Here is an 18,656-nt window from a genome sequence, read left to right as displayed (position 1 = left end):
CCCTTAGTGTTTAAAGACCGAAATTAAAGTCCAAAATCAGCTACACCTGCTTTATAGTCGTAGGATTTTTTTTTTTATCAAAATCGTACTAAACGTTTAGAAGTTACAGGTTTATTTACACTTTTTTCATTTTCTCCACTGTGCCACCTTTGCATGAAGGAAAAATATATACCTTTGAAGTTCCTTTCAACGCATATTTGGTGTGCTGACGCTTCTATAGGTTGCACGACTTCCGTATGGGATTTTAAAGTTTCAGGTATTTTTAGGTCCGATTTTATAGATATAGTCGATGCTGTTGATAGGGGTTCAATTTCTGTATCTAACGATGAAACTGCATTTGTAGATGATAACGTTGATTGACATCCCGATGCAATATTAGTCGACTCATTCTGTAAATATATTGGAAGTTAAGAAATGTGAATAGATTAAATTAAACTGTGTTAAAACTACCTTGTCAATATCTAAATCCTCCAAAATATTTCTATTTGTAACAGGATGGATAATTTGCAGCGCGTGTGAACGCAGCTTTCCCTTCGTTTGGATCGGATTTTGTTGCTGCTGTTGAGGTGGTGGCTGATGTGGCATTCCAACTAATGGAGCAACTCCAACTGGTTGAGCTGCCGTTGAACTCGCAACGCTTAAAACCGTATTTGTCGCCACCGGAGCTACACCTAATGGCAACTGAGCTTGGTTGCCGGGTGCTGTAGGGCCACTAACAGAACCACCTGATTGTACTGTCATAGCACTGCTTAATCCCACACCGACTCCCGGATTAACTGTAGTACGTTGTTGTTGTGGTGGCTGTTGCAAATAATATGGATAATACATTTGCGGATAGTATTGAGGTGAATATTGACACTGTTGTATTTGTGGTGTGCGCGTTCCATATGGTGCTGTAAATTGTCCCAATACAACGCTTTGGTGCACTGCAGGATACATAGTGGCAGAATGGACATATCTGTTCCTAGGTGAAGGACTTGAAGGATTTTGTCTATAAATATTTCCTGCTGTAGGTTGATTTGATCTACCTGTTGAATTATTGGCCGCACTTTGCGGAACATACTAAAAAGAATAAATAAAAATTTTAGATAAAACATTTTTCAGCACACATTTTAAAAATCGATTTCTAGAACAACAAATAACTTATTCAAGATTTTATTTGATACTACATACTTGCAATATGTATTGAGAATTACATATCGCAAACGACCATAACTAATATTTGTCAGAATGTGGTAGGTAGTAGCTTATTTAATAAATTTATTTAATTCGCTTACAAGTTAGTAATGTTACTGCCGCCACTTTTTATCTACAGTACAATTCATAATAATTTACAACAGCTTTATAAGAAAAAAAACTAAAACCAATATAAACCAATATTAAATTTGAACTATTTATTGTAGCTTAACTGCCTTGCAAAACTACTTTATACAAGAGATGTACGGTCTTGCTTGTTGTTGTTGTGGTAGCAGCAGTGATTGCTGAGTTGACAGCCTTTGGCCGAGTGAACTCGGGTCATTCCGGTGCGTAGAACAGACTGTCGCACAGAGGGAGTGGTCGTAGAGCACTGAAATTTGGCACTGAGAATTATATCGACCAAACTAAGAAAAAAATAAAATTTTATCAAAATCGACCATGCCCAACGCCCACTGCCCATACAATCCAAATAGATTTTTTCGCATAAAATTTTTTCTATCCAAGTAAAAGTCTAGAAATTTGGTACATATATTTTCTGAAACAAAAGAAGAACGTATGCTAAGTTTTATTAAAATCGGCCATGCCCACCGCATACCGCCCATGCAATCCAAATGCAATACATTTTTGTGCAAAAATTATAAGGAGCGATCGTAGAACATTGAAATTTGGCACCGAGAATTAAAAAAAAAAAAAAATTATATCAAAATCGACCATGCCCAACGCCCACGCATGCCGAGTTTCAATAAAATCGGTCACGCCCACCACCCACGACACCCATACATAGATAAGAATTTTTTGGATATTTCGTTTATTATTCGACAAAAAATGTTAAGTTTTCGTCCTGTTCCGAAAACTTCCGAAAACTATTTTTTTTTTAAATCGAAATAAGACAATCCCACCTTTCATTTTGTTACAAAAAAAAACAGCTTGGGGGAAAGTGGGGCTACATTTTTTTCTCCATGGAAAATCAAAAATAAACTAATTTTTAGAGGCTTATAAATATGGCCATATCTTCTTAACGGTTTATGATATCCCCATAATTTATTTTTTGTATTTATGGAGAAATGCTATATTTTTCAAATATGTTAAAGGTAAATGGATCTTTAAACATTTCTCTACAAAACTGCATCATTTGATTTTTGAAATTAAGTGTTTGAAAAAGTGACTTTTTGACACCAAAATCCCTCTGTGTGTCGTGGGAATGATAGTCTTGCTTGTAAGGTGGTACTCTCTAATGTACATGCAAAAGTAATAAGTACACACATACATGTTTTTGCATATCTTTTGTATTTCTTTTTCTTCAATCTGGATTTTTGTTTTGAGTTTGTTAAATAGATAATGTTGTAGTGTGTTAAAGTTCTAAGTAAAGTAAATAAAGTAAAATTATATTTGTTGCATCTAAAAGTTGATTTTTAATTAAATCAGACTCGTAAGCCACAAGATGTTAACATTGATTTTGGCTTAATTGAAATTATATTCATTGAATTATGAATATTTTTGTTGAACACCTTTAAATCTCTGATCTGTTTCTCATATACAATTAAATGCCATCGATTTGTTAGTGCATATTTTATTTATAATGCATATTTTGTTATATTTTTCTTCGAAATGCATATTTATATGCATATTATTCAAGTTCTTCATTTCACTATCAGCAATTGAAAATTGTAATTTCTAGAGTTTTTTTTAATAATAAACCATTCATTAAATGTATCCAAAATTCATATTTGTTTTCATTGCAGTTTCGAATTATAAGATTTATAAGATTTCCCAGCAGTTCTAGGAGGCTGTCCTTAACTAGTGATTTTACATATCAATTAGAATGACAACTAGTTACATAACTAGATACGTGACTAGTTATTTTAACACGTGCATGTATTAAGCTTAGGGTCAATTGATCCTTTTGGATAACTTAGAGACAAATGCACCACGCTATTAACGTTTAAAGTGACTACACTAAGTGACTATTGCCTTTACGCTAGATTACATGGAATGTATAAAGTATTTTGGACATTGAGCGATCCATTGTTAATTATTTTATGTTTCTGCACAAAAATAAAGTGCATATTTCTTAAATTTTTAAGTCACGTTTTGTTTTTTTTAAGCATATTTTAGGCGCATTTTTTTCAATAATAAATGCATGAAAATCCTCCCCCTAATAATAATAAAATCTTAATATCAAAAAATAAATTATATAACGAAATTGTGTATCAACAACAAAACATACATATCAGTTCATGAGGCCAATAATCAATAATAATCAAAATAATAAATTTAAATCAACTAGTCATTACTATTAGGTTAGTTAAATAAATAAGACTTCAAATCTCACTTTGCATATTTTTTTTTCATTTTACAAAATTAATAACAATAAAAGAAAATTAACATAAATAAACAGAGCTTACAAATAAATGATATCTTTTGTATTGAATGTATGTCTTTTTAACACGATATATGAAAACTTAAAACGTTTCTAGATATTGTATATATTAAAAACTAGTAACTTACGATGTTTTGCGCCGATTGGGGCTGCATTTTATATAAATCTGTTTGTTGCCCAGAAGAAACTGATGGCTGAATGCCGTGTAGAAGTTGAAGTGGGGGTTGTGATGATACAGCAGAGGCTGAAGCTGCTGCACTTAGAGTTGGCTGTTGCAGCCCACTCTGTTGGGGTAATGTATAACCCGCAGATGGTGCTGCTACATAACCACCGTTCCCTGTAATATTAAAAAAATACTTATTGTGGTTCAAGGACATGTTTTTCTATAACGGAAAATTTTAATAATTAAAATAATATTTAAATTAAATTAATTCTCACCAGAGATATAGAAGACCGGTGTGTATAGTATATGCTGGTCACTAAGTGATTGCTGATCCTGTGACAACGACAATTTTTCAGAATCAGATACCTGTTGCCTATTTGAAGACAGTTTGCTGGTTGTTATTAAATATGTTGGCTATATAAAGGCTTCCTCTATTAAAAAGAATGGAAAATAAAATAAAAAAATATAAATATGTATTTGTATTTTATACTAATTTGTGTTAATAAAAGTTGTAAATAAACTTACAACTCGCCAAAAACGCAAAGGCACTAATTTTGTAAATCACGACACCCAAGTGATATTTATGTGGATAGCAAAAACAAAATTTCAAACATTTTAAAAATTTGTTTTTGTTTTTCATACAAAATTTTCAAATTATGAAAGTCAAACAAATGCCTGAATTTGGTGGTTTTGTTCAGAATTTGTATATTAAACAAAAACAAATTTTTAAAATGTTTGGTGACGCGATTTACAAAATTAGAGCCAAAATGTCGAAATTTAATTATTTTAAAACAACCATAAATTTGTTTCTACATGTGTACATGCTAAAAAGTAAACAAAGCAATGCATGTTTGTCTAATTTGTTGTTGTAAATAAATAAGAGAAACAATTAAACAGTATTGATTTCGCTCTGTTTTAAGTTAGACTTGTTATAGAAAACAAAGAAGAAGACTTTAGTAATTTAAAGTCACAAAAATATATTTTGAAGGTGTTTTTTTTATTTTCTAACTCCCATATGTGATGGTTTTCAAACTTCATACGAATCAATTACTTATAAAGGGTGCTGTGGCTTAATTGGTTAGCGCGTTTGATCATTAAGTATGATATGGTATTTGTGGCCTGGGTTCGATTCCCAGCTGCTGAAAATCAACAAACAACATCAGTTTATAATAATTATTAGTTTACTAATAACTAATATTTATCACAGCGCCCTCCTTCGGTGGTATAACACTAAAACGCCACCGAAGTAAAATAATTAAAGGTTGTTGGCTTGACTAAAATGCGCCATTATTTCGTGTAAAACAATACATCAGTAACATAACAAAAAAGAAATTGGGACCTAAAAATCGCGTTAAATAGAAAACACATATGTACATACAGTATTGGCCATAACTAAATTATAAATTTTTTGAATAAAAACGGCTTTTTTGGGATGTATTTTGTATATATTTTATTAACTAATATTGTTAATGTTCATATAATATTCATTTAGTAAAAGATAATTTTATTAAAAATTAATTTAAAATGATAAATCATATAAAAACTCAAAACGCAACGGACAAAACAAAAGCACCCCCTTATAAGATGTTTAAAAATTTGACTCGGTACTGCATATTTGCAATGTGAGTTATCGGAAATCACAATGAATGCATTTAAAAATTCCAAAAGATAAAAATAATGGAAGGCGTAGTGTGTAAAATTTAAGTTTTATAAAAAATAAACTCGTGTTTTTTTAATTTTTTCAAAGATGAGGTAAGAACTAGCTACAAAAATTACAAATTATAAATTTTTAAATCGATATAAATGTGCACTCTAGCTCAACCAATGCACATTATCAGATTTTGCCATTTAGTAAGGTAATGTAAGAAAAGATAAATCACGGTTTATTGTTGGTGTTTTGTTTAAGCTTTGATATTTTTACAAATAAAGCTTGAGTGTCTGTAATTCTCAAACACTCTATAGTTTTATTTGTATAATATCTTTAGTTTTTCTAAAACCTTTTGGGAAAAGGTTTCCTGATGATCTGGCCTAAGCAACCAGTGGAATGCGCATAGGAACTAGCTTATCCCCCAACAATAAATTTCAGTGAATTTATCAATAAAATTGGGAATTTAGCATAAAAACAATTTTACTAAAATATTGATTCATTTAATTAGTTTTTTAGTTGCGATACCTTTAACCAAAAATTACATATATTTTCATTAGCGGAATGTTTAATTTCAATTATATCAGCCAATGCTCTATATTGAATGTTAATTTCAATTAAAAACGGAATAATACTATTAGTTTTTCCACTCAAAACATTTTCTGGAGAAAATTTGTTAAACCAGACCAAAATATCATCATCGAAATCTAAACGTTCTTTTAAATTTTGACAAAACTTTTTATAAAATTGTTTGCAATTTTCTCTGAAATTATTTACAATGTCGGTATCAATATGATTTGAGCGTATCAAATGAGTCTCGGGAGTACCACGGTACTTTTGAACATCAAATAGTATCAAAAAAAGTACGATGGTATCAATTTTGCCAACCCTGATATAGACCATTTTATATTTTTCAATAAATTAATATTTCTTTTGCGTTCTCATTTCCATATTCCAGCGAAGTGTATAAGCTACATTTGTTTAAGATGTCTTCATATATTTTTAACCTTTTGACGACGAATGTGACACATATGTCCCATTTGCTATTTTCGTCATTACAGCCACAATTTTCATTGGATTTTGATCTAAGCGGTGTTGTTCGATAAAAACAAATGTGTTCTTTGGTGTTAATGTTAATACTAAGGTTATGTTGTTTAAGTTTGGCTTAAGGGATTCTCAAAGTCAGAAATTCGTATTTTTTTTTTTTAACAATTTAATTTTCTTATATCTCGAGTTCTAATTGATACTGTTGGATAAACTTTTAGTATTAGATGTACCAATGCCTTACGTAAATTTATTGACCAACGCATTTTGAATCGGTTCTATACATTTCCTGGGGGGACTGAAAATATGATGGGACATATGTGTCCCATTCGTCGTCAAAGGTAAAAATAAAAGAGCTTTTTCTTTAAAATTTTTTTATTTCATTTAATATTTTATAATTGATAAACAATGAAAACACAAACAATTCAGTAAAAAAACATTAAAAAATCACAAAATATTAATTTAAAATTATGAGATCCTGTATATTGTTCATAAAATCTAAATCAAAATCGAACTTATTTGTGATAAAATTCAAAACAATTTCTGTTCCAGTAAAGCACTTTTGGTTTTTACATGCGAAACAAATTGTGTTTGTTCGACTATCAATTCAGTTTTTTGTCCTTACTCCTCCATTCTATCTTGTTTGATAATGTCCAGCTACAGCCATCAAAAAACTCACGATCATAAAATCTGATCTTCGGTTGATCATAAGTTTATATATATAATAATATTGGATTCTTGGAAATGTTAACGAAATATAACATTTTCCAGGTCTGCTGTCATATTTTGAACCACGCATTCGCTAATGTCAACCTCTCTCTGCGATTTTGCCTGTGTATATATCAGTTTTATATAAATAACCAATTTAAACTCGTAACTACACCCAAGCTTATGGGTTTGTCTTTCATATACTGCGGCCCTTAAATTTTACCATATGCTCGTATATAGACTGATAAGTATTTTCCTTGGGTCAAAGTTTTTCCAAATGCTGAGTTGAAATGATTTATTACTGGTCGTATTTTTAAGGCTCAATGGTATAATTGGTCGACGGCTTAAATATTCAGCATTGTTAGCAAAATGTAAGCTTGAAAGAATACATTCAAAACTACCTCGAATCATAACCTTGGACATAAACGGTACTGAATATATTCCATCGTAGACGAGTACAATCTTATTTCTGCCAATTTATGGATACTCATTGCTTTCAATCTGCTTCACTTATGGAAAATATTTCTGCTCACAATACGTTTCGGTTGGGGAATTATGTACTCTATTAGTGTGTCGAACTCTCAAACTGTATTATTAAACACTTCTAAAATATATTTGGGTATAAAACCTGCCCGTATATGCAATGAAGGTTTGGGAACACCTTATGCCATTGTTCAATTTTATTGGTTTTGCAATGTAAATAGAGCAATACTCTACTTTTTGAAACGTAAAAAAGCTTTTAATTGTTCAATGCATTTGTTCCCAAATTTTTACCTTTGACGACGAATGGGACACATATGTCCCATGATTTTTCTCGTAGAAGGAGTAATAATTTTTAAATTTTGACAACACTTTAGTCTTGTAATGTCGCCTTTCTGAGTAAGAATCCGCAAAAAAAATTTAAAAATTTCCAGCTGAAAATTTTTCGTCGTCAAAGGGTTAAATATTAATCGAAAAATGAATACGTCATAATATTTCGGTCCCCAAAGCTACTATTTATAAGTCGTGCGTTAGTTTTAGATAGTTCTGTAACATGAAGAGTAATAGAAAAACCCGTTCAAAAGGCCTACACTGTTATATTGTCCACATCGGAGTAAAAAGAGATAAATAGCATCTAGATAGTTCTGTAACATGAAGAGTAATAGAAAAAACCGTTCAAAAGGCATACACTCTTATATTGTCCACATCGGAGTAAAAAGAGATAAATAGCATCTAAATCTTATATGCAATACCCGAAATTTGAGTAAATCTAAGCGCCAAATCAAAATCACATAAAAATAAACTAGAGTTTAGCCAAAAATTATAGTTGTAACCTTTAGATTTATAAAAAGAAAAAATAGTCTAATTTTCTGCTTAAAATTGGAAAATAAAGAGTACTTTGTTAATACGACGAATAATTTGATTACATGGCCATCGTTGTTTGTCCAGATTTTTGAAGTCAATCAAAACTCATATTAAAACACAAAATAAACATTTAAGGGATATGACACAATTTGCTAACTTCAAATTATCACATACAATTTTCTTGTCCCAGAGATTATTACAAATGACATTTAATTACAGACAAACAACAAACATACACACAAATATATCTACATGTGCAAACACACATTTGTACATACAGTGTCTCTCATAAGTATGCGATTAGCATGAACCTAATTATTTTATGATCTAGCAATAGTAACAAAAGGAATTTTTAAATTCTAGGAATAACGTTTTATTGCTTTTTAATTTTTTTTACAAAATAGTGAGCACGTATTTTATTATTATCCTATCAGCGTGATCAGTTTATAGGCCTTCTAAAAGGCATACTTACACATTCTAAATGATACGATTCGAATACCACTCTGCCTGCTATTAGAATTTGTTCAAGAAGCCCTATGAACCCCCTTCTAATAACAAGTAAGTAAATGAAAATAGTCTACATAAAAAAATTAAATTCTCTGCACGCCGTGAAAAATTAAATAATTTTGCAGTGCAGCTAGATGTACTTGTGTCTGCAAAAAGAGGCATTTAGGAAGCACTCTCTACTGCATATTTTTCCCGCTGGGTATGTTTCCATTGGATTACTACAGTTTGAATGGGAGCAGTTATACAATATTTAAAATTTGCTTAATGTAGGATAGCAACAAATTTCTACCGACAAATTAAAGAAACATATATTTTGTAACCAAAAATAAAGTCCAATTTATTAATTCTGTTTCAGAAATCTTTAATTAATGTTCTTCAGCAATATTAACTGACATATATTTATACTAAATGTAATCGAAATTTATTTGAAAATTTGATACGATAAGATCGTCCAAGCTACTGTCAATGCGGTTGTAAAGAAAAATCCTAGGAAAAACGCATCGCAGACAACGTCTATGATCTCAAAAATTTTAAAATGAACTCTGGCCAATATTACATACTAATGTTTCTGATAAAACATGGCGAAGAGTACTAAGGAGGAATAATTAGGATGGTGGAGTGCCAATAAAAAAAATCGTATTTTAAAAGTGAAGCCTTGATATAGTAAATGGAATATAAATATTACATTGGACATTAAAATAAAATCAAAATCGATCGTTATATAGTGTATCTGAAATTCATTTTGTATAGAAACATAATTTCAACTATAATGAATAGGAACAAATCGCGATCCTAGTAACAGTTTATATTTTCATAGTTTTGTTTCTGTTAATAGCTATTAATATTTGTTGTATTGCCGGCCTTCGGCCGTGCGACTTAAAACAATGTATTGTATCGAACACCGGCACCGGCTTTGCTAAAATCACTTTTTCTATATATCAAAAGTAGTTTCATATAAATATAATAAGTAATTTGTGTTTCACAGATATACCCATAATGATCAAGTAATTTTCTAAATACAAACATATATATATTGATTTAAAATTCCTATAACTTCTAAACTAAGAGAGAGCCGGCAAAAATTTTACACCAAAAAAAATTATTCAAATGCAAGCTGTTTCGACGATCTTGATTTATGATAATGAATGGCTTCAATTGAGACATGTTTTGCATGTTGTGATTGTGTTTGAAACTTGAAATTTATTAATGGTTATATGGATAGTAAAATATATATATAAGTCCATTTTGCAAGAAATTTTGAACCCTATTTTACAAAAATGGGCCTAAGATTCAATTATTTAAATTACAAACAATATTTCACAATAACGCACCCGAGAAATTTCAAATAGATACCCCCAAGGTTTAGACAGGTCCAAATAATTTTAATTGTTTTGTTTATATTTGTAGAGTAAAGCTGGTAATGGCTTTATATGAAGGCCTTGTATGAATTATGATCCAAATTGACTAAAAAATTCCTAACTACTTAGCAGTAAACCCTAAAAATAATAATTATCATAAGCAATCAAGTCTTATACATAAATTGTGTTCAAATACGATGAATCTTGAAAATGTATATAGTTTTAAGAAGTAATTTTATTTTCACATTTTTTTTTTTGCAAAAATTTTAAAAACTTTGGTGTAAGCGGGTTTTTAAAATTTTTTAATTGTGATATAAATCTTTAATATTGTATAGTTAATATTACAAGTGAATTTGTAGAAATGTTAAATGTCATGTGTAAAATCGAGTTGCTGTTCATAGTATAACAAAATTCGTATACTTATGTGAGACACTGTACGTATGTAATTGCAGCGTTGCATTTAATTATTTGTTTATAATTTTTTGTTATGTGAAGCCATGAATAAACTATGAAATAAAAGCTAAAGATTAAAATGAAAAAAAATTAATACACAAAGTGTGGATTCCGCTATTTCTTCTCATGCATGCATTTTACACAAACACACACATCCATAAGCACGTGAACAAGTTTTTTTCTTTTTCCTTATTGTTATAGGGGTATTCAATGCGTTTTCAGGAGAGGGGTAATTAATAATAATAATAATAAAAACGTAGCCTGTTGATGAAATTTAGATTTTAATAAAAATTGCATTTTTTGTTTAGCTTCATATACTTTTTAACGTTTGACACTTGAAATAAAACATTTCATTATGGTTGTTTGTGCTAGTACCGCAATACAAAATAGCTTTCTGTAATTTGATGTCGTGGTCATAGCTCGTAGAAAGTGTGATAGATTTTTTTTCTTTTAACAAAGAAAATTTTTATTGGTTACTTAACCAAGCCTATTTAATATTTTTATAATGAATTTTAACAATTATTCTTAATTTTACCTGATCATATATGCAGGGTTTTTTTTTTGTAAAATGGCAGCCCGATAGTATCTTTTGGTTGCACTAAAACTTAGAATTCTGTTGCTCGATAGTTTTTCTTCAAAGTTTCAAAAAAATTCACTGTCTTTATGTTAGATAAAATATACAACGATATTTTGTAAGTAAATATTATTATTATTATTTCCGAATTAATTATTATTCTTGTATATTGTCCGGTTTAAAAACGATTAGCGAATTAACAATGTCGATTTAGAGTTGTCATACAGTGCTGCCAATCATTCATAACATTCGTACCACATGTTTCCATTTTGCATTCAGGCTTGTATTTTTAAGTAGTATTTTTTTGTTAATCATAAAAAAATCTAATCACTTTACATTACAGTTGTATAAAACTGTACTAAATTATAAATACAAAATTTTAAGATATATATGATGATATATAGGCACAATATATATAGGTGACATCACGAGATCAGCTGACTTTTATCTTTGAATTCATAGGGCACTGCTACACGTTCAATATATATTGTGATATTTGGATCGCGATCCATTGTAACGGATCACGCAAGATTAGGTTATTCTGCGATTTAAATAAATATCGCGATACTGGATCGCGGTCAATATATATATATATTGAACGTGTAGCAGTGTCCATAGGTTCTTTATTTATTGTTTAACTTTAGTCTTGTACAGGCAGCCTTTGGCTGGGTGCACATACGAATATTATATGGTAGTTTTTCTACTGCAAATATCGCAATTTTACAGCATCGTGTGAATTATAAGAAGTAAAAGTAAAATTTACTGGTTTTTCATCTAAACTATCTATAAATTACAAAATATTAATTATTTCTAAAACAAAGAACATATTTGTTTACAATTTTTATTTATTATCAGCTGATTTTGACATTTTGCCGAATTTTTAACAAAAACAAAAGGCATGTTGTTTTTGCCTTGTTGTATTTGTTGCCGTGACGCTGTCTTGCTATATATGGTGTACTCCCAGGGCACACTTAGAAAGGTGTCTGCGATGAAACAGCTGATTATTGTTTTTATTCAGTTTGAATTGTCAATTCACTTGTGGTTGTTGTGGCGAAAAATACAACAAACCCAAAAGTAAAAACAACAACAGGCAACTTTGACAGTCCACCCAAGATGTATTAACAAGGTGGCAGCCTAACTACAACAATTACAACAATACAAGAACAATAATCACTTTTGTTTGAGCAAAACCGTGTAAAGTGTCAAAAAAAAATTCACAAAAACGCAGCTGGCGTTACGCTGCCACCTGGTTAAATATGCCTTGAGTCCACCTACTTTTTAACAATAACAAAGTACCTGTTGTTTTTGTATTGTTGTAGTGATGCAGTCACCTTTCATAGTGTGCACTGGTGTACTCCAAGGCGAATCTTTAGAAGGTGACGACAGAAGAACAGCTGATTATTTTTTTATTCAGTTGTTTAGACAAGCGAAATATACAACAAACCCAAAAGCAAAAACAACCAACGGCAACTTTGACAGTTCACTTATCTTTTTCAAAAACAAAGTATCTGTTGTTTTTGTATATGTTGTATTTGTTGTAGTTCTGTCGTCACCTTCTATAAATTCGCCTTGGTGTACTCGTCCCTACAACAATACAAAAACATAAAACAAACCAAGGTGCATTTAATAAGGTGCCATCGGCAGCACAGCTGATTATAGAAATAGCTCGCACAAATGTCAAACTACATATATAAAAAATATTCGCCCGTACGTCCGTATGTCAAACTCTATATATAAAAAATAAGTGAATTCGCCTGTATTTATTTCAATTCGCCACTGCTGTCACCTTGTTAAATACGCCTTGAAACAAACTAAACATACATTTTGCTTTTTACCCAATCTGTCAAAAAACACAAGTAAGGCGAATTCAAAATTGAAGTGGAATTTGACAAAAAAACTAGTGTAATATATATTTTTATTGCTTCATTTCATGTGGAGGATACATATCAAGGTGCATTTAATAAGGTGCCATCGGCAGCACAGCTGATTATAGAAATATCACGCACAAATGTCAAACTACATATATAAAAAATATTCGCCCGTACGCCCGTATGTCAAACTCTATATATAAAAAATAAGTGAATTCGGCTGTATTTATTTCAATTCGCCACTGCTGTCACCTTGTTAAATATGCCTTGATACATATGATGACAAATTATAATGTTACGAAATTGTACTTGAATTCAAATATAACGATTTTAAGAGCTGATTTAAAAGTAGCATAATACTTTCAAATAACAGTGCTGTAATAGCAAACTGTAACATATCTGTGGGCATTATTAAATAAAAGCTTTCAGTTGACCATTGATCGTAAGTTGGCAACGCTGTATTCGAATTCGAATATTCAGTTAAAGATCATTTTAGAAATAGAGCTTTCTAGATGGTTATGCAGTGTTATAAATAGTGGCAGAGGTTGCAGTCGTGAGTGAGCTTATCAGAGACGCTTTTCGAATAAACATCAACTGAGTGCCTTAAAGTGTGTTGTGTTTTTCAAGTAAATTCGTGTACATTATAAATTGTGTCTGTATTTCTGAGTATTTATAAACGTGTATAAAAAAACATTGAGTGGCTACTTAATTCTGTGGTTGTTGTACATTTTGAATAAATAAAGAGTTGTTACGTATTCCGATTATAACTTCGGAAATGCCATTGATTTTAATCGATTGCAGTTTCCTATTTGCTTAGCATTTGCAATGTCAATTGATAAAGCTCAAGGTCAGTCTTTGCAAGTTTGCGGACTAAGTCTAGACAATCCATGCTTTTCACATGAAAGGTTTTCAGTTGCATGTTCGCGAGTAGGAAAACCCAACATTAAATTTAAATATTTTTGGTTCTAAACTTTTGTATTTTATTACAATTCACATAAAGGATAAAAAATATGAAATAAATAACGTACTTTTTATTACATTAGAAACTAATTTTATATAGACTACTATATTGTAAATATTTACTAGGTATACGGGTAGCGAAGCACACCGGGTTTTAGCTATTTTTTAATTAAATCTAAAAAAAATAGCAAAAGTTGAAGCTAGATAACTAAATATTAAAAATAAACATTCCTGTTCACTAATTTTTAATTTTGACATTTTGGTTTGGTGCAGCGAAAAATATAATTGATAAAACATATATGGGACATGTTATATAAATTGATATATAAAGTATAAATAAATACATATAGATTTATTGTAAAAATTAATTTTTTTCTATAAAATAAATTTGATACAAAAAATAGTATTGTTTTTGATATTATCACTTTGACACAAATTTTAATATATTTTCACCAAAAACGCTGTATATCACGTAAATACAAAATTCAAATGTAGATTAAGATAATTGAATTGAAGATGTAGAAATAAGATTTAATTACTTAAAAAATTAATTTATAAAAAATATTTTTTTATTATGTAAAATATTTAAATATTTCATTACATTTTTAACTAATTTCTCATTTTTATTAAAAGCTATGTTCACTTTAATGCCTTGAATGTGCAGTGTTAACTTATTATTTAGAATTTATGGAATACAACATTTTATTGAGGATAAAGCTAAAAGTTTCAAATATCAACATCCTTGAAAGATCAGACAAATATTCCAAAACATCCACCAGAATTATTAAACTCAAAAGAAACATGTTTACGTAGACCAGCTTAATGCCAAAAAACTTTCACATTCAAAGCTGTATTACCAACAATTTAGAAAAATATAAAAACAGCAATATTTCGAAAACGAGAGCTCCTGTACTCCTATAAATTTTTGGCACCAAAATGTCTGTTGCGCTGTGTAATTTTAAACCAATATTGGGAACTCATTTACATCTCTAAATTACAATAATCGTAATTGACTTTTAAAAAAATATTCTTTCTCAAATCATTTAATATCGATTAATATCCAATCACGATATATATAAAAACTCTCATGTAAAATTATATAACTACAACAAGGATTAAATTAGTCTTAGACCTTATATTTGTCTTAAATATACAAGATCTCTTTAGGATAGTATATTTAAATATTGAAAAATCTGTATATAACAAAATGTTTTGAAAAAAATAACCAAAATGAAAAATAAATACACATAAACGGCAGCACTGAACGCAACTATGGGAAATTATGTATAATCATATGGTTATTAACAATTTATTGAACATTTTACTGACAACTTTGTAAGATGTAATAACCGTGTATCTGAGGCTTTCCCTCTGTCTATACCTGATACACTTTTATCATGATAAACATTAAAATGGTTGTCAAGATAACAAATTATTTTGTATATGATCCATTTATTAGTATTATTGCTTCGTTATGACAAAATTGTTAGTGCTTTTGCTCAGACAATTTTGTCTTGACAATAAGCGTCATCAATTGTTACGATAAATATTTGTCAAGTATAGACAGGGGTTTACTCAGTACTTTGCTACCGTTTCACACTACGGTTCTAAAGTCGACCTTTCGTTTTTTATCCTTTTATAAAAAGTTGACCTTTCGAACTTTCGACTTTTTAGTTTAATCGACTTTTTCGACTATTTTCAACTTTTTACCATTTCTTGTAAAAAATACATGGTTGCTACCAAGGCGAATTTATACAAGGTGGAGTCAGTCAAACAGCTGATACATTTTTTTTCGCTTTTTGGTTCTAACAACTGACAAAACTTGTTTTTATATTTAAATATATACATATTCTAAGCTTATTAACAAAATATTTACTGTTTACATAAATAAGTAAAGCCCTCACTATTAAATTATCTACACTATATTAAGTTTAAATACTTATTTGTTTAATTTTTCATTTTGGTTTTTTGACATTTGTTAAGACCAATCGTTGTTTTTGTAGAACTGACACCACCTTGTATGTACAAATAAAAATTAAATGTATCAAGGCGATAATAGTTAGATTTAGCCCCTGTCTATTCTTGATAAATTTTTATCATGATAAACGTCAAAATGGTTGTCAAGATAAAAAATTATCAGGTATAGTCCCAAATATATTAGTATTATTGCTTCGTTACTCCCTGTCTATACCTGATAAATTTTTATCATGATAAACGTCAAAATCGTTGTCAAGATAAAAAATTATCAGGTATAGTCCTCATTTATTATTATTATTGCTTCGTTATGACAAAATTGTTAGTGCTTTTGCTCAGACAACTTTGTCTTGACAACAAACGTCATTAATTGTTATGATAAATATTTGTCAAGTGTAGACAGGGAGTTATGAAAAAATTGTTAGTGCTTATGCTAAGACAACTTTGTCTTGACAACAAATGTCATTTATTGTTATGATAAATATTTGTCAAGTATAGACAGGGGGTTAAATTTATAAAATAGTAATTATCAAACACATTCCTAAAAGTTCCTGCAATTCGGGTATGTACATTAGAGGTGCCCTTAAAAATAGATTTGCTTTGGATGGGTCTTATTTTGTTCATTAGTTGCTAAAACTATTTTTTAAGGGCACCTCTAATGTACATATGTATATACGATATGTAAAAAAAATACAAGAATGTTGGAAGATATTTGTGTAGAAAATGGTTTATTTTATAAACATTTATTTATTATTTATTGTAGTATATACTAGCAAAAATGCAAGTGTATCAAATTGCAATAGTTTTAGCATTAAGCCGCAATTAAATATTTTTTTAACAATCTAAAATGTCGACTTCATTGACTATTCGACTTTTATCGACTATTCGATAAAAGTCGAATGTAATTCTTTAGTATATAATCTATTGTTAATTTTAATAATTTATATTATAAATAATTTGTTTAATTTAATTTTTTTTAAAAAGGAAGATGTTGTATTCACTTTTCTATTTATTAATTTATCACATTATCTATGAATTTTGTATTTATAATTTTTAAATATAACATAATAAAAAATATTCATTCTGAAATTGAAACCAAAAGTTTCACAAAAACAACATGCAAAATTTTGTTCTCCATAACCCGACCACAAAGTATCGAAAATTGTAATTTTAAATTGTTCGAATAATTATTTGTAAGAAATTATTCGATTAATCGAACGATTATTACTCAAATGAATACCCTAGTAGGCTTATATCTTTATTACTTTTTTGTCCAGAGGCATTCAAAGTTGACCTAAGTGAATGCGTTTGAAATGACCGTATTATATATGCTACCTTTTATCGCTTCATGCTGTTAAAATATTCTTGTAATGACACTATAATGATTTTTTTTTATAGAATTGGATGTTATAAATGATATATATGCAAATAAAGAAAATTTTTAAAATTAAAAAAAAAAAAATTTTACTATTATAAATTGTCCAAAAATATTTATTATCTCCAACTTCTATGGATTGTACCTATTGATCTCCAACGTCCTCTAGCCTGAGACTTATATCGAATTAAAGCCTGAAGTCTCAGCTAACGATTTATTAAAAATTCAGCTGCCCGTTTTTGCCCCTAAGCAATTCCGGTACAAAAAACAAAAAAAAAGTTAGGAAAAATTTGCTTCACAAGCATGTTATTGCGCATGCAATAACAGCTTTTTTTTAAAAAAATAATTCGGTTTCTCGGGAACTATTGGAGATATTATTACGAAATTTTACATGATTGGAGCTAAGGTGTTTTCGAGTTGATTCGTAGTTGTTCAGCTGCCTACGGGTAATGGGGGCCAGTACGTGGCCCCTAAAATTTGGTCACCTCGGGTCTCAAATTTTTAAAATTTTTTTTTTTAATTTTGCTTGATCTTGTTTTGGTTATTTAGATATGGCGGGCCAACGAAGGGTAGAATTTTTTTTTAACAACGTCAGCTCTATTGGCGATAAAATTCTAAATAAAATAAAAACAACTTGAAGACAGTTATGTCCCTATAAAAAGTTACATGCATCCAAAGTTAGAAAATGTAAAAACTAAAAAAAAATTATAATATGGTGATTTTCCATGAAGAAAAATATAAAATTTGAATTAATGTAAAATTTTAACTGTTAAAGATATCATAACAAAATTTGGAACTGATATAGACTCAAATGTCCTTAAATCAATGGCAATATAATATTTGACTTTTTTTATTTTCAAATACCGAAATTCCTGAAACGGGGAAAATGTGTTCCAAAAACTCAGTTTTTTTTTAGAAAACTGCCTACTGTGACGTTATTTACCGTGTGATAGTAAAAAAACTTTGCAAGTATTTAAGAAACATATAGGGCTATACAAATAGGGGGCTATTTCGAGGATCAATGCTTTGCCTTTTTAAAAATTTTTACTCAAACCAACATATTTTTTTTTTAAATTGGCCAAGTTTGGATAGATCTAGGGAGTGTT

The 18,656-nt window shown here is 29.6% G+C and overlaps 1 protein-coding gene across 2 annotated transcripts in view; it reads right to left on the bottom strand.

The window, feature by feature from the left end:
- The window catches only part of eIF4G1 (eukaryotic translation initiation factor 4G1), a 52,679-nt gene extending 41,125 nt beyond the window's left edge, over positions 1-11,554 (bottom strand). For both annotated transcript variants that reach the window (XM_065514644.1, XM_065514645.1), the window contains exons 1-5: positions 11,335-11,554; positions 4,016-4,171; positions 3,706-3,914; positions 451-1,062; positions 173-389 (exon numbers count right to left, since the gene is read on the bottom strand). In XM_065514644.1, coding sequence (XP_065370716.1) covers positions 173-389; positions 451-1,062; positions 3,706-3,732 — 856 coding nt within the window. In that variant the 5' untranslated portion in view covers positions 3,733-3,914; positions 4,016-4,171; positions 11,335-11,554. The remainder of the gene's footprint in view (positions 1-172; positions 390-450; positions 1,063-3,705; positions 3,915-4,015; positions 4,172-11,334) is intronic.
- Between the last annotated feature and the right edge of the window lie 7,102 nt (positions 11,555-18,656).

This window comes from Calliphora vicina, chromosome X (assembly GCF_958450345.1).
Source record: "Calliphora vicina chromosome X, idCalVici1.1, whole genome shotgun sequence".
Classification (NCBI taxonomy): Eukaryota; Metazoa; Arthropoda; class Insecta; order Diptera; family Calliphoridae; genus Calliphora; species Calliphora vicina.
This window is presented reverse-complemented; position numbering and strand designations above follow the sequence as displayed.